The sequence below is a fragment of the Marasmius oreades genome, chromosome 1 (assembly GCF_018924745.1).
Source record: "Marasmius oreades isolate 03SP1 chromosome 1, whole genome shotgun sequence".
NCBI classification, from domain to species: Eukaryota; Fungi; Basidiomycota; class Agaricomycetes; order Agaricales; family Marasmiaceae; genus Marasmius; species Marasmius oreades.
In genome coordinates, this window is record NC_057323.1 from 745,938 (window position 1) to 758,463 (window position 12,526).

Sequence of the window (12,526 nt, forward strand, 5' to 3'; positions counted from 1 at the left end):
TCTTGTGCTGTTGCTGTTGCTGAGTCGTGAGGACAACTGCGGAATTCTGAATAAACGGGCGACTAGGATGATCTTGTCTTGGTTGAATGATTGATAGTGTGCTTGTTCAGTGGCGTTCGTCTCAAGGCGAAGAAGAACAAAATAAGGCGGTGGTTGGCGGTGGGCGTCCATGGCGAACTCGGTGAACTGAGTTCTCTAGCCCTGCCAACACGAATCGTGGGAATGGACTGATGGTCCATGTGGACAGTGAACCAGATTCGGTTACATTGCCGCGTTTGAACAAGGTCACTACCGACTTGCAAGGCAAACGCCTTCTTCTTCATCTTTATCCTCCACCTTACGACCTTGGCTGGACCATATCCCGTTCTTCTTACTTTATTTCGCATCGGGAGTCGACCAGCACGATTACGTTCGACCAGGCGGCGCGGGATATTCAAGAACGGTCACCGAGTCTTTGTCTATATCGTTACGAACGGCGAGGATTATGACTAGTACAAGTACCACTACACGTGGCTCTATCCAGCTAGAGGGTGTTATCGGAGGAGATGGAAGAGCTTTGATTGTTCCAGAGATCAATGTGGCCATAACGAATGCGGGCAATAACCGAGAGGAAGTTGCACCATGGCTTGAGCCAGTGAGTTCTTCATTCGCTATTTTTCTATCACAATCTTCTCAGCGTTTCCTGCCAAAACACGGAACGAGTCTCCGGAAGTCTCAAAAAAGAGACTAAGCTATAGTCCTTGCTACGGATTCCGGTGTAGAGCGAGCACAGTGGACCAGGCTTTTCACGGCGGACTCCTTCATACATGCAGAATTCACCCCATATGACTTGGCTTTATCTTTGATAAGGCAGCTGTCTAGGACGCTATTCGTCCGCCGTACGCCTCGTTGCACGTCGGTGTCAAATTTTTGACAACTACATTCCCTTTTTCTATCTTCTTTCTATTTCCCATGCTCATATCGCTCATTCACTTTGTCATTCCAGCCCTCATCTCCCTCGTCACCTTTACACGCACCGACAAGCAAGCTCTTTGGTTTTTCCCAGAAAATGTCCTTCAACTCCCTTCGTCAGAACAGTTATCCCAACTCGAATAATACGCATAATCATCATCATCATCATAGTCGACCATCAGAATCCCATACTACCAGTAGCAAGAGCTCTGACTTTGACTCCCAAATCATCCACGCAATTCCCGACTTCCTCGCTTCTAGTCCTCCCCACCATTCCTCTCTTTCTCCTACTCAGTTTCAACAGCCTTCACGGGAGCTACGAAAGGCCAGGTCTACCACATTTCCCGACATGTTCAAGAATTTACTGCCCTCCAGTAAGAAGCCACCGAAGACTTCGCGTTCGAGAGCGACTTCCAATGCTGATGAGGACCAACATCCATCGCTACGGCCTGCCACTCCTCCGCTTCCGGATCATTCCTTAACTGTAACGAGGCATGGTAGAGCCAGGGGTTTTGGGTCAGGAATGAGAACAGAGCCCTCCTCACCCCAGTATGCGTCGTTCTCTCATCACCATACGCAAACGCGAGATCCGAGTATTGGAAGGGACAGTAGAAGGAAGTTTGGACGGAAGTCTAAACGCGATGACGAACGAGGGACAGCCGGCGGTTCATCATCCATACCGCCTGTGCCATACCCAAAGCAGCACGAGACGGAAATCACTCTCGATACCAATCTAGAGGAGATGGAAGGGATTGTGGACCAGACCATCCTGAACCCGAGTCTTCCAGATTCTAATGTCTCCAACAACGATGGCGCTTCTTCGCATACAGGGACGAGGTCACTATCAGACCGGAGTATCAGCATCACCAGCTCTTACCAGTCCCATCTTACGCCAGTTCATTTCTCCGATTTTAGAGATCCGTTTACTTCTCCGTCCACCTATACCCTGAATGGAGTTACCCGCTCACCCCCACCACGAAAGTCGTCACTGAGTCTCAGGTATGGGAGATCCCATCCAGACACAAGCATCTCACCTACGACGATCATCAACGATGGAATGTCTTCGATTTCGCAGGCGAACGGGAGTATTCGATCCTTACCTATCGGTGCCAATGGAACTGCTACTTCCTTTTCTTACCTTCACCGGGGCCAGGGTCAACCAGACTCAATCCTCAAAGGGAAGGGGAAAGCAAGAGAGGGGCAAGGAGATGGGAATAGTAAGGAATGGGAGATACCCGAATCCTGGGATGTTGTACCAGCGGATAGGGATGCTCACCGAACTCGTGAAGAAGAGGGATACTCGTCTTCAGAAGATAGTTTAGGAGGAACGAGTTATGGCGGTCCGCTACAATTCAGCAGCCCACACGATCAGGACAGAGACTCGTTAACTACACCTGAAGGAGACGCACTTTCCGAGAAAGGGACCGTCGATGAATTTAGCGTTAATGGTCGATACAACGGTGGATCATCCATCTCCTCATACCCATATAACGGCAGTATGGTGTCGGTTGATACCGTGTACACCGTTCAAAGTGGCAGTACGGGGAGCAAGAGAACTAAGATGAGGATTTTCTCGAGCACAGATAAAAAAAAGCCCGGTGGAAAATACAGTGTTACATCGTCTACTTCTGGTGACCCGCGATACACTCAAAAAAATTCCCCCAATTCTCAACAACAGTTACAACCACAACCGCCGCCGCCGCCTCATTCACTCTACCCCCATCATTACTCAGACCGGCATAGACGACCTTCAACAGGTGCACCAAAGCGGTACACTATTCGAATATATCGGGCAAATGGGACTTACCATGTTCTGTTCGCTAACTTTGGTGCGAGAGCGGAGGATCTAATACCGAAGCTGAATAGCAAACTACTTCCTGCGGAGAAGGAAAAGGTGGATACGTTTCAGCTGTATTTACAGGATCGTGGTAGAGGTCGGTATTCTGCTTTCGAACGTACGCTAGTATGCTAACAATGAAACATCTCCAGAACGAGCTATCGCTCCTGTAGAGCGGCCAGCAGACCTTGTGAGACGTCGGTTAGAACAAGCTGGCTATGATGTTTCGGATGGGCTGGAGTTGGGTGGGGAAGGGTTGAGCTTTCTGTTGAAGTTCATTTATAAAAGTCGATTGTTGAACACGGTGAGCTTCGAACGTGTTTACTACGCCACCCTCTCTGAAAGAGCTGGATTAGACGCAGAACCTGACAATCGACGACTTTGAAGTAGTCGATCTATCCAAGCGTCATCTCCGCACCATCCCCCCAATCCTTCACCAACATGCCACAGAGATTATCACGTTGAACCTTTCGCGAAATAACAATCTCGATATTCCCACCGACTTCATCCAAGCCTGTGATCACCTCACTGAGCTTCGCCTTTCCGAGATGGCGTACAAACGGCTACCGCATTCATTGAAACATTGCGTAACGCTCAGCCGTTTGGATGTCAGTGGCAATCGTATAAGTGATTTGGATCAGCCTTTTCTGGAGGCATTACCAGAGTTGAGCACGCTGTATGTGCAGAACAATCGGCTGGAGAAGCTGCCATGGCATTTCCCGAAATTGAGGGCACTGACGAACCTGAACATATCGAACAATAAGTTCAAGGTTCTTCCTCACGTTGTCTGTGACCTCAAGAATCTTCGGGACCTTGATATCTCTTTTAACATGATCGAAGAGCTTCCCGAAGAGATCGGAAGGCTGCAGAAATTGGAGCATCTCATCGTCACTGGTAACCGACTCGTGACAATGCCCAACGAATGTGCGATGCTAATCAGCTTGAGAAGACTGGATTGTAGGAGGAACGCGATTTCGGATCTGAGTGTCATCCAGATGTTACCGAAACTGGAGAAGCTCAGTGCAGACTGGAACGCGCTGCACAAGCTGACTTTGAGCGTTAGTCCTTCTGTTACCACAATCGACGCGACGTACAACGAGGTCACCCACCTTGAGCTGGCTCCAGGACCTGTCGGCCGCACTCCTTATTCCCTCACATCCCTGGACATTTCTCATGCGCGTCTGTCTTGTCTAGACGACGACGTCATCGAACAACTCTTCTCCCTGAAAACTCTCAAGCTGGATTCCAACCAATTCAAGAGCCTGCCCGAGGCTTTGGGATCGCTTACCCAGCTGGAAACACTCTCGATTGCGGACAACCATCTGGCTCAGTTACCAGAGAGTATCGGCAAGTTGGGAAGATTAACGTCGTTGGACGTCCACAACAACAATCTGAGGGAGTTGCCTGAAGGCCTTTGGAATTGCGGAAAGCTGAAGAAAATCAATGCGACCAGTAATCTATTGGCGCTTTGGCAGTTTCAGCCTAACGCTTTTGGCTCAGCGGACTTGGAACGTATTCCGGAACGCAAGACGTCTACGGCGTCGCTTGGCACTGCGTCTGTTCCCGCTCCTGTCCTCCCTCCTCTTGCCCATTGCCTGGAGAAGCTGTATCTTGGCGAAAATCAGTTCGCGGACGATCTTCTCATGCCGTTTACGATCCTCGAGGAGCTCCGTGTTCTGAATCTCTCCTTCAACGATATTCAGGAGCTTCCTTCGAATTTCCTTCGGAACTTTTCCAAGCTCGAGGAATTGTTTCTCAGTGGAAATAAGCTCACGAGCATCCCCACGGAGGACCTACCGAGGTTGTCGAGGTTGAGCACCTTGTTTTTAAACGGCAACAAGCTGCAGACGCTCCCACAAGAGTTAGGGAAGGTGAAAAGCCTGACGGTACTTGATGTTGGGAGCAATCTGTTGAAATATAACATTAACAATTGGGAGTTTGATTGGAACTGGTAGGCACCTTTTCCCCGTTAACGAAGAACCAAATCTCACCTTCGAGGATATAGGAACTTCAACAAGAACCTCAAGTACCTCAACCTCTCCGGGAATAAAAGGCTGCAGATTAAATCCGACACGAAGCTATCCGGAAACAATCGCCACAGTCGTGCTGCCACTTCCTCTCAACAACAACCACAGTCCTTGGCTGGTTTTACCGACCTCACACAGCTCCGGGTACTTGGACTAATGGACGTTACCATCACCTCTACTGCAATTGGTGTTGACCTTCCCGATGAGAATGAGGAGCGCCGTGTACGAACGTCTGATTCTACAGTCCTTGGTATGGAGTATGGCATTGCAGATACCCTAGGCAAAAATGAGCAACTGAACATGCTTGACCTTGCTATGGTACTTCCAGGTCGGGATGAAGAGGCTGTCTTTGCGATGTTTGGGAGGTCTCAGCCACCAAAGGCGATGGCCGGTATTAGCGGGAATCGTATTGCCAAGTATCTGAGAGACAAGTTTGTGGAGGTGTTCCTAACACAGCTTAATGCGATTCAACAAGGGAAGGGTATTGGAGTGGTTGATGCGATGAGGAGATCGTTCTTAAAGCTGAATCAGAACCTTCATGATTCACTATTCCAGGCGTCGCAGAGGAAGACTTCATTATCGAGTGGGACGAGCGCCAATCAGTATAACACGATCGTCAATCGAGGTGGAGCGTCGGGAATTGTCCTGTACTTCACGAAGGGAAGGAAGATGTACGTGGCAAATACGGGGAATGCCTTGGCTGTGGTGTCGAGAGGAGGCAATGCTCAACCCGTTTCGAGGAAGCATGATCCATATGATCAACAAGAGACGGCACGAATCCGGAGTTGTGAAGGGTGGATCTCACCTGAGGGCCTGGTGAATAACGAGCTAGACATATCACGTTCATTCGGGTTTTTCCACTTGATGCCTATCGTCAATGCTCGCCCTGATGTAAGGGAATGGGATCTCACGGACTCGGACGAGTTTGTTATCGTTGGGAACCGGGGACTTTGGGATTATGTTTCCTACCAAACCGCAGTTGATATTGCACGACAGGAACGGGGAGATCCTATGATTGCCGCACAAAAGCTACGGGACTTTGCCTTGAGCTACGGAGCAGAGGGAAGCACGATGATCATGGTCATATCCGTGGCTGATCCGTTGAACAAACCGATACCCAGGGTGATTAAAGAAAGTAAGATTATCGACAGGGAAATCAGCCGTCTTGGATCGGAAGTGCCTCCGCCTAGAGGCCATGTCGCTCTCGTCTTCACGGACATTCGTAACTCGACTCACCTGTGGGAAGTCAACCGTGGGATGAACGCGGCTTGGCGTCTCCATAACAGCCTTCTCCGTCGTCATTTAAGGCTTTGTGGTGGTTATGAGGTCAAAACCGAAGGAGATGCATTCATGTGTGCGTTCCCGACAACACTGGCAGCGGTCTGGTGGGCGTTGGTCGTGCAAGTAGAACTCGTGAATCAGTCGTGGCCGATGGAAATCCTTGAGTGCGAAGATGGTAAACCTATATACGACGCTCAAAATCGTCTCATTGCACAAGGTCTCTCGGTGCGCATGGGTATCCACTGTGGTGCACCCATTTGCGAGCAAGACCCTGTCAACCATCGTATGGACTACTTTGGACCAGTTGTCAATCGGTCTGCACGTGTAGAAGGTCAAGCCGCTGGTGGACAAATCATGTGTAGCGCTGAGGTAATGAAGGAGATCAACGCTAAAATTTTCGAAACCGGTCCCGAAACTGCCTATTCCGATCTGCAACCCCAAGATGCCATTGACGGTATTCGATACATAGGAATAACCCCCTTCTCCGTTGGTGAAGTCCAGCTCAAGGGCCTGGAACTCCCTGACGATCTCACCGTCATCTATCCGACGGACCTTGATGGCCGTCACTACATGCAGGAAACCATCTCCAATCCTGACCCTGCCCGTGTTCAGTTCGATGTTCAGCAAATCCGTCAACTAGGTTTGGTTTGTTTACGCCTTGAAGCATTGGCGAGTGCTCGCATATTCCGTGAAACCCCTGCAGAGCGTAAAAGCAGCGCCCAAACAGTCAATGGGGATGATGATGAGGAGGCTCCGTTATATCTTTACGGCAACCCCGATTTCCTTCTTCCGCCACTTTCCGAAACATCCTCAGATAAAGACATCATGGCCGTGCTTGATGCAGTTTCGGGAAGGATCGAGAACGCTGCATCTCGAATTCGAGAACGAAAGGCGATGCACAACTCCAAACAGTCGTTCATGGCCGCACTAAAAGTAGAGAGTCAATTTGATGAACGGACGTTGCAGTCTCTTTTGAGTATCCTGGAAGGTTTATAGTTCATCTTTCTTTCTTTCTTCTGTCCCTTCCATGGTTGGTCTACGTTGCATTCGTTCTGTTTTACCGTCGGATCGTCACTTCTTCTACCTTGCATTTCGTCATCATTCCCGGTATACCTATTTATATCACACCAATTTGTAGTTTACGCATGAACTTTGTTGTATATACCTCTGTACTTATATGCTTAGCATAATGGTCGAGTCAAGAGACAATCCAATGCATGTCTATTCAAGGCACAAGTCTAGTTTATTACCATCGATAACGAACCCATAGAATTAGAAGCATTGCAGAAAGAGAAGAGCATGACAAAAGAGAAGAGATCGTACAGGGTAGAGGAAAGAACGAGACCGCTTCAGCAGGCCTTAGTCGAGGTAGTTTGGGAAGGGTTTCTTGGCACGCTCATCGAGAAAGTACAGCTCTGACCGAGCAGAAACAAACAAACAACCGGAGTCGGCTATGAGCGGAAATATGAACAACTTGCAGTTTTGGGAGAGATCTGGACAACGAGGGGAAGGAGAGGCAAAATTGGGGAGAGGAAAGGTGGTAAGAGAAAGAGAAGGAATCAATTATATCAGGTCCGACAAAGGGCTGGGTTGGAGTATTAAGCTTTTAAGATGTGACAGCGCGGAAGCTTTGCGGTGGCAAAGTAGACTTGATTCAATGTCTCGATTTGCAGCTGAATAGCACCCGAGATAGAACAATGCTTCTAGATGTACAGTACTAGCAGAACAAAGTCGATGAAAAAAAAAGCAGCGGTCATTGGATTCTCTTTGCGCAAAATCGGTCTCAATCGGCCTAACTCGGTAATCGGATAGAGTCGACGCATTTCTCATACGATCAATAGAGCAATTCCTATCTGGATAACATAAAGGCGATGCTCGACGGTTACGACGGACCTGTAGGAAGTAATGGTCATTGAATGATCACAATTGGCGGGTTTACCGAACCAAACTGTACTCACGCGCCGTGATGGTCCTCGTATCGATTGCGGACGGACCTCCTAAAGAAATTAAACTCAAACTTTCTGTTGAACCAGATCGGGTAAAAACGGGCGTTGACCGTTTTCCTGTCGCCGAGCTGGTGCCATCAATGTTTTGTGTAGCGTTTGCGAAGAATGGAATGGGTTCGTCTCTCCCTCGGTTCATTTTGCGCAAAGGGATGAATTCGAACGATGTAAACTCCTCCTCACTCATACAGTGAGCTAGAATGGAGGATTTCGGAGTATCGGAAAGCTGAGCATGGAGCATACTGAAGTCGAACATGTCCAGCGTTGGAGATATGGCAGAGCAAGCGAGAATGGCTGTCAGTCGTTTTCGATAGGGCTTTGACCTTCTCCGCGTGGATATGGTCCAATTTGGCTAGGAAAATCGATGAATTAACATAGAAGCCTTTCGATACATGGCGCGGGGGAAGACTTACCGTTGACGAAGGGGCGGACATTGCTTTATCTCGCTTATACTTTCATGGGGTCCTATTTATTGCATCCTGCCATCAAAAGCGGGGAGTGTTTAGAGGGGAGATGAGTTCTTCTCAGGCCATTCAAACAACCCTTCCTGTTATGATGTACGATGACCATTCCCCGCCTCGTGTCATTGAATGTGCGCTAATTTCCGTGGCACTCTAGGAAAGCGTTTTCGCCAAAAGCGGCGTACATGATCTAAAACGAAGCCCTCAGGTCACATAAGAAACGTTCTGATAAACATGCTAGGACGGCTCCTGATATCGACGCGAGCTCCTGCTAAGCGTTCGACGTCAGTTTTGAACGTAGGCCGCAGAAACTTGGACATATGACTTACAATTGTAAAGCATAGCATATCATTGGCTTGTTGAGATGGCGAATAACAGTCTTGGGATTACGCTAGAGGAACGGCATCAACTTGACATCGGAGATGATGTATACGGATCACGCGTCAAAGAGAATAAGCACCCAGATCGACTTCCGTACCTGAGAACAAACACAAGACTCCAGCGAATCTAGCTTCGTGACTTGACCCTCATGACGATGACCCGCATTCTGCTTCTCGGTAGCCTTGACGCGGTTATTGTGGGCGGAAAGGCCTCGTGTCCAGTCCACGCCCCAAACGCCCGCAGTGGGGGTAAGGTGACCGGGTTTGCGGCGAAATTTTGGAATAACAAGCAGAGAGGAATCTTTTGGGGAGTTTTCGTTGAAAAGCTGTAGGAATCCCGAACACCCTCCTAGCGCAAAATCTTGGTCGCGTATAGCGTTTGATGAATCCGAAAACTTTGAGGCTTGTAGGATCGACTGATTCAATATTGATGAGTGGCCACTGGCGGTCCATTGTCGCCCTCTGTCGCCGCCTAGAAGTTGTTAGCGTGTTATTCTGTTACGAACAAGAAATCCCGGAGCACCTTGCGAATTCCGCCCTGCCTCTAGTAATCTCATATGGGGAGTCTCTTCACGTTTGTGTGCTCTAAGAAATGTGTTTGAATTAAACTCCTCGATGTTTATGCTGAGTTTTCGTTTTCAGGTCGTTTGAGTTGCCATCTGAAGGTTGTTTCTAGTGTAGAAATCCTTGAGTCCTTCTCTCGAAACTGAAAAAAAGCGAAACAGACTCACTAGCGCGTTCGACAGATATAACGAAGCTCGGCTCGACAGGAGCCTAATCACCTAAGGTCAAGGAAAGCATGGGTGGCATCATAGTACAGGAAAGAAGAGCCGCGGCTCGAATTTGACATCGTCTTTTTCATCTAATCACACGCCCAGATAGTACATTTACCATCATGGTTTGGGATTTGTTCATCTCTTCATCTTCATCGCGTACCCGTTATCGAATATTCCTGATCGAGGTAGCAAGCCAGTAAGGAAGTGGCTTCAAAAACCACTTCCGTATAATTCTTCCTCGCTTTCGAACCGAGTCGGACCTCACGCTTAATGGGCTTAATAGCCTCACAACGCTACTTGTATACTGGACGTGTCCAAAGTCATCATTACCTCGAAGGATGTTTCTGACACATGTGCTGTTAAGAAGGAAAGATGGCGGGGCGTTATGGTTTCAGATGGTATGAGATGACATCGACCTCATCATCCCCTCGTACGTCGTCGTATCTATAGTTTCTGTCAATAGTTAGGCCAATGCTGTACGCCCCGTACTCAAGTAGTCAACTCACAGACATCTATATCTTCACGCCCTACGACGTTTCTGGTAGCCGCTGCTCCACGAAATCGAATTCAAGAAAAACCATAATCTGTCGGTTTCTTTCTGCATTCGATTGTCATGGTGTACTGTTTTCGTTGCGAAAAAGTCAATGAAAGATATACTAGCCTTGAAGGAGCATGTTGATATGGAGTGCAATCAGACGCAGCACGACACCAGAAGAGCGGAAGCGTAATTGAACGAGAGCGGAGAGCATGATGACCAGCAAAAAATCCAAATTGTCGACGACTGTCGCATTCGAAGTATGTACATTTCTTTCTTCTCGAGAATACTTCAGGTGCTGATATTGTATTCATAAAGCCTTTGCCTCGATCCCATTTCTCATAGGAAGTCTTCCTGCACGAGAACGTTCTGTAGCCTCCCGAATGGCCCACGTGAGTTGATACGAGCGACACGCATCTGACAAGATAGCTATCAGTCTGACGTACCCGCTCGACATACAAAAACATTACCTTCGTAACTGGAGAGAATTACTGCAGCTTCAGGGCTCTCCTCTACATCTTCAACGACATCAATAAAGTTAGATATCTCAGAAAAGAAGGGATCGTCGTCGGGGAATCGGAGGACTTTCTCGATGTCTTCACCCGGCGCACGGATATAGAGAATGGGTTGAACATATGGATCAACGAGTCTGAACGGGAAGAAGTCAGACCGGCATGGCGAGACGCTACAAGATACTCTTACCTGAAGCAATATCCATCGGCGTAAACCTCCAATTCACAGCTGTAGTTCGTGCCTTGCAAAGCGACACAGTGGGTGAAAACCCCAATCGCCCCACTTTCGTACTTCCTGCGCATTGATAAGAAAGGTGAGCAGCCAGCGTTTTGGTTGAACACACCATGTAGCACTGGTAATACGAGAAATGCGATTTTCTGGTGCAATCTTGCTCTCGTCGATCTGCATCTTGGAAATATGCCCCGGTTTCTCGTCAAACTCTAGGGAGTGTCCCACAACAGAGGACAAAACTACTTCTCCCCCGAAGTAACGAGAAAGATCACAGAAGTGCGTGCCTTGTTCGATAACTGGGCCACCACTATACATGAATGACGTTGGTGGGTATGAACAATTCAATCTCAAAAAAACCGAACCTTTACCTTTTCGATTTGTCCCACCAGTCGGGCTTAGCGATGGCCTCGTAGGCACAGGCATAACGAGCAATAGTAGCCATAACAGTGAGGTTGTTCTCTTCGATAGTCTGTTTAATCATTTGGACTCCTTGCAGATACCGAAGCATATATCTGCGAGGTTATGGATTTCAGTAAAATATTCGCACTGCTGGGAGATGAATCTGCTCTACCCCACTGAACAAATAGTCTTGGTTTCTTCGATCTGTTTTGCAATGGCGAGGGCATCGCCGATCTCGTATTGAGGGCCGGTAGCAATAGGTTTTTCAGTGAACAGAGGTACGCCAGGGAAGTGTTTCGTGATCTGTATCTCTATGTCACGTCCAGGCTGGAGAGTACCCCGGAACATTGGTGGACTACCAATGACAACAGCACGAGGACGGTCTCTTGGGGCCATGTTCTTCACGAAGTCATCGAGAGTCCTGAAGACACGGGTTTTCTCATACGCCGAAACAACGAAAGAGTCGCGTTTCTTTTGAATCATTGCAGTAGCGCGCTCGATGGCAGGGTCGATTATTGCAACAACTTTCAGACGAGGTCCGAGTTTACTAGAAAATGTCGACGTAACCAACAAAAGTAAAGGTGGAGGACAGCTCACTGCTCAAGCCTGAAGGAGTGGTTCCAGGGTCCCTCTGGTGAACCTGACGATCATATACATCAAACGAAACCCAGACGTGCCAGATATTGATCAGAGATACTTACCGAACATGATGTTTCCCGCGCCAATGAAAAGGACGTTGAACTCATCGCTTCCACCGATGTGCATGGTTCTGAAGGGTAATAAAGATTAAGCAGGGGCGGTGAGTGTTGCAGACCACGAGACAGAGGCATTGAACCAACTAAACTTGTCCATCGGAACCAAACGACATGGATCGATAGAAGGACGACGCGAAGAAAGAGGTGATCCAGCGCCAGTGCCCGACCCTTTACGCTCTGAAAAACGAAGCTGGTGATCAGAGCCACGACATTCGTTAGGACTTCTTGCGAAAGTAGGAGACGCCTGATAAGCCATGATGGTAGTCCCCTAACTCGCAAAATTTAACGTGCTTTAAGTAGGTGGTCCGAGACCATAGTACCAGGAAGAGCGATATCGCCGTTCTGCCCAGTGACCGTAATCGGTTATTCAAATTTGG

General features: G+C 48.4%; 4 protein-coding genes across 4 annotated transcripts; 1 reads left to right on the forward strand and 3 right to left on the reverse strand.

Moving 5' to 3' along the window:
- The first annotated feature begins 275 nt into the window (after nt 1-275).
- On the forward strand, nt 276-7,452 carry E1B28_000179 (uncharacterized protein). Its single transcript, XM_043145981.1, has 5 exons — nt 276-634; nt 986-2,885; nt 2,941-3,092; nt 3,145-4,739; nt 4,794-7,452. Exons 1-5 carry the CDS (start codon nt 485-487, stop codon nt 7,090-7,092), a joined length of 6,096 nt encoding a protein of 2,031 aa, XP_043014681.1. The 5' UTR covers nt 276-484; the 3' UTR covers nt 7,093-7,452.
- A 526-nt stretch (nt 7,453-7,978) lies between these two features.
- Nucleotides 7,979-8,533, reverse strand: E1B28_000180 (uncharacterized protein; the record flags this gene model as incomplete). The annotated part of the gene is made up of 3 exons (XM_043145982.1): nt 7,979-7,989; nt 8,055-8,451; nt 8,513-8,533. 3 exons carry the CDS (start codon nt 8,531-8,533, stop codon nt 7,979-7,981), a joined length of 429 nt encoding a protein of 142 aa, XP_043014682.1.
- Nucleotides 8,534-8,797: 264 nt separating this feature from the next.
- Nucleotides 8,798-9,497, reverse strand: E1B28_000181 (uncharacterized protein; the record flags this gene model as incomplete). The annotated part of the gene is made up of 4 exons (XM_043145983.1): nt 8,798-8,831; nt 8,890-8,951; nt 9,039-9,412; nt 9,464-9,497. The coding sequence occupies 4 exons, from the start codon at nt 9,495-9,497 to the stop codon at nt 8,798-8,800; spliced, it is 504 nt and encodes a 167-aa protein (XP_043014683.1).
- A 974-nt stretch (nt 9,498-10,471) lies between these two features.
- On the reverse strand, nt 10,472-12,405 carry E1B28_000182 (uncharacterized protein; the record flags this gene model as incomplete). Its single annotated transcript, XM_043145984.1, has 9 exons — nt 10,472-10,668; nt 10,722-10,900; nt 10,954-11,058; nt 11,108-11,302; nt 11,364-11,507; nt 11,567-11,941; nt 11,992-12,034; nt 12,096-12,163; nt 12,239-12,405. 9 exons carry the CDS (start codon nt 12,403-12,405, stop codon nt 10,562-10,564), a joined length of 1,383 nt encoding a protein of 460 aa, XP_043014684.1. The 3' UTR covers nt 10,472-10,561.
- Between the last annotated feature and the right edge of the window lie 121 nt (nt 12,406-12,526).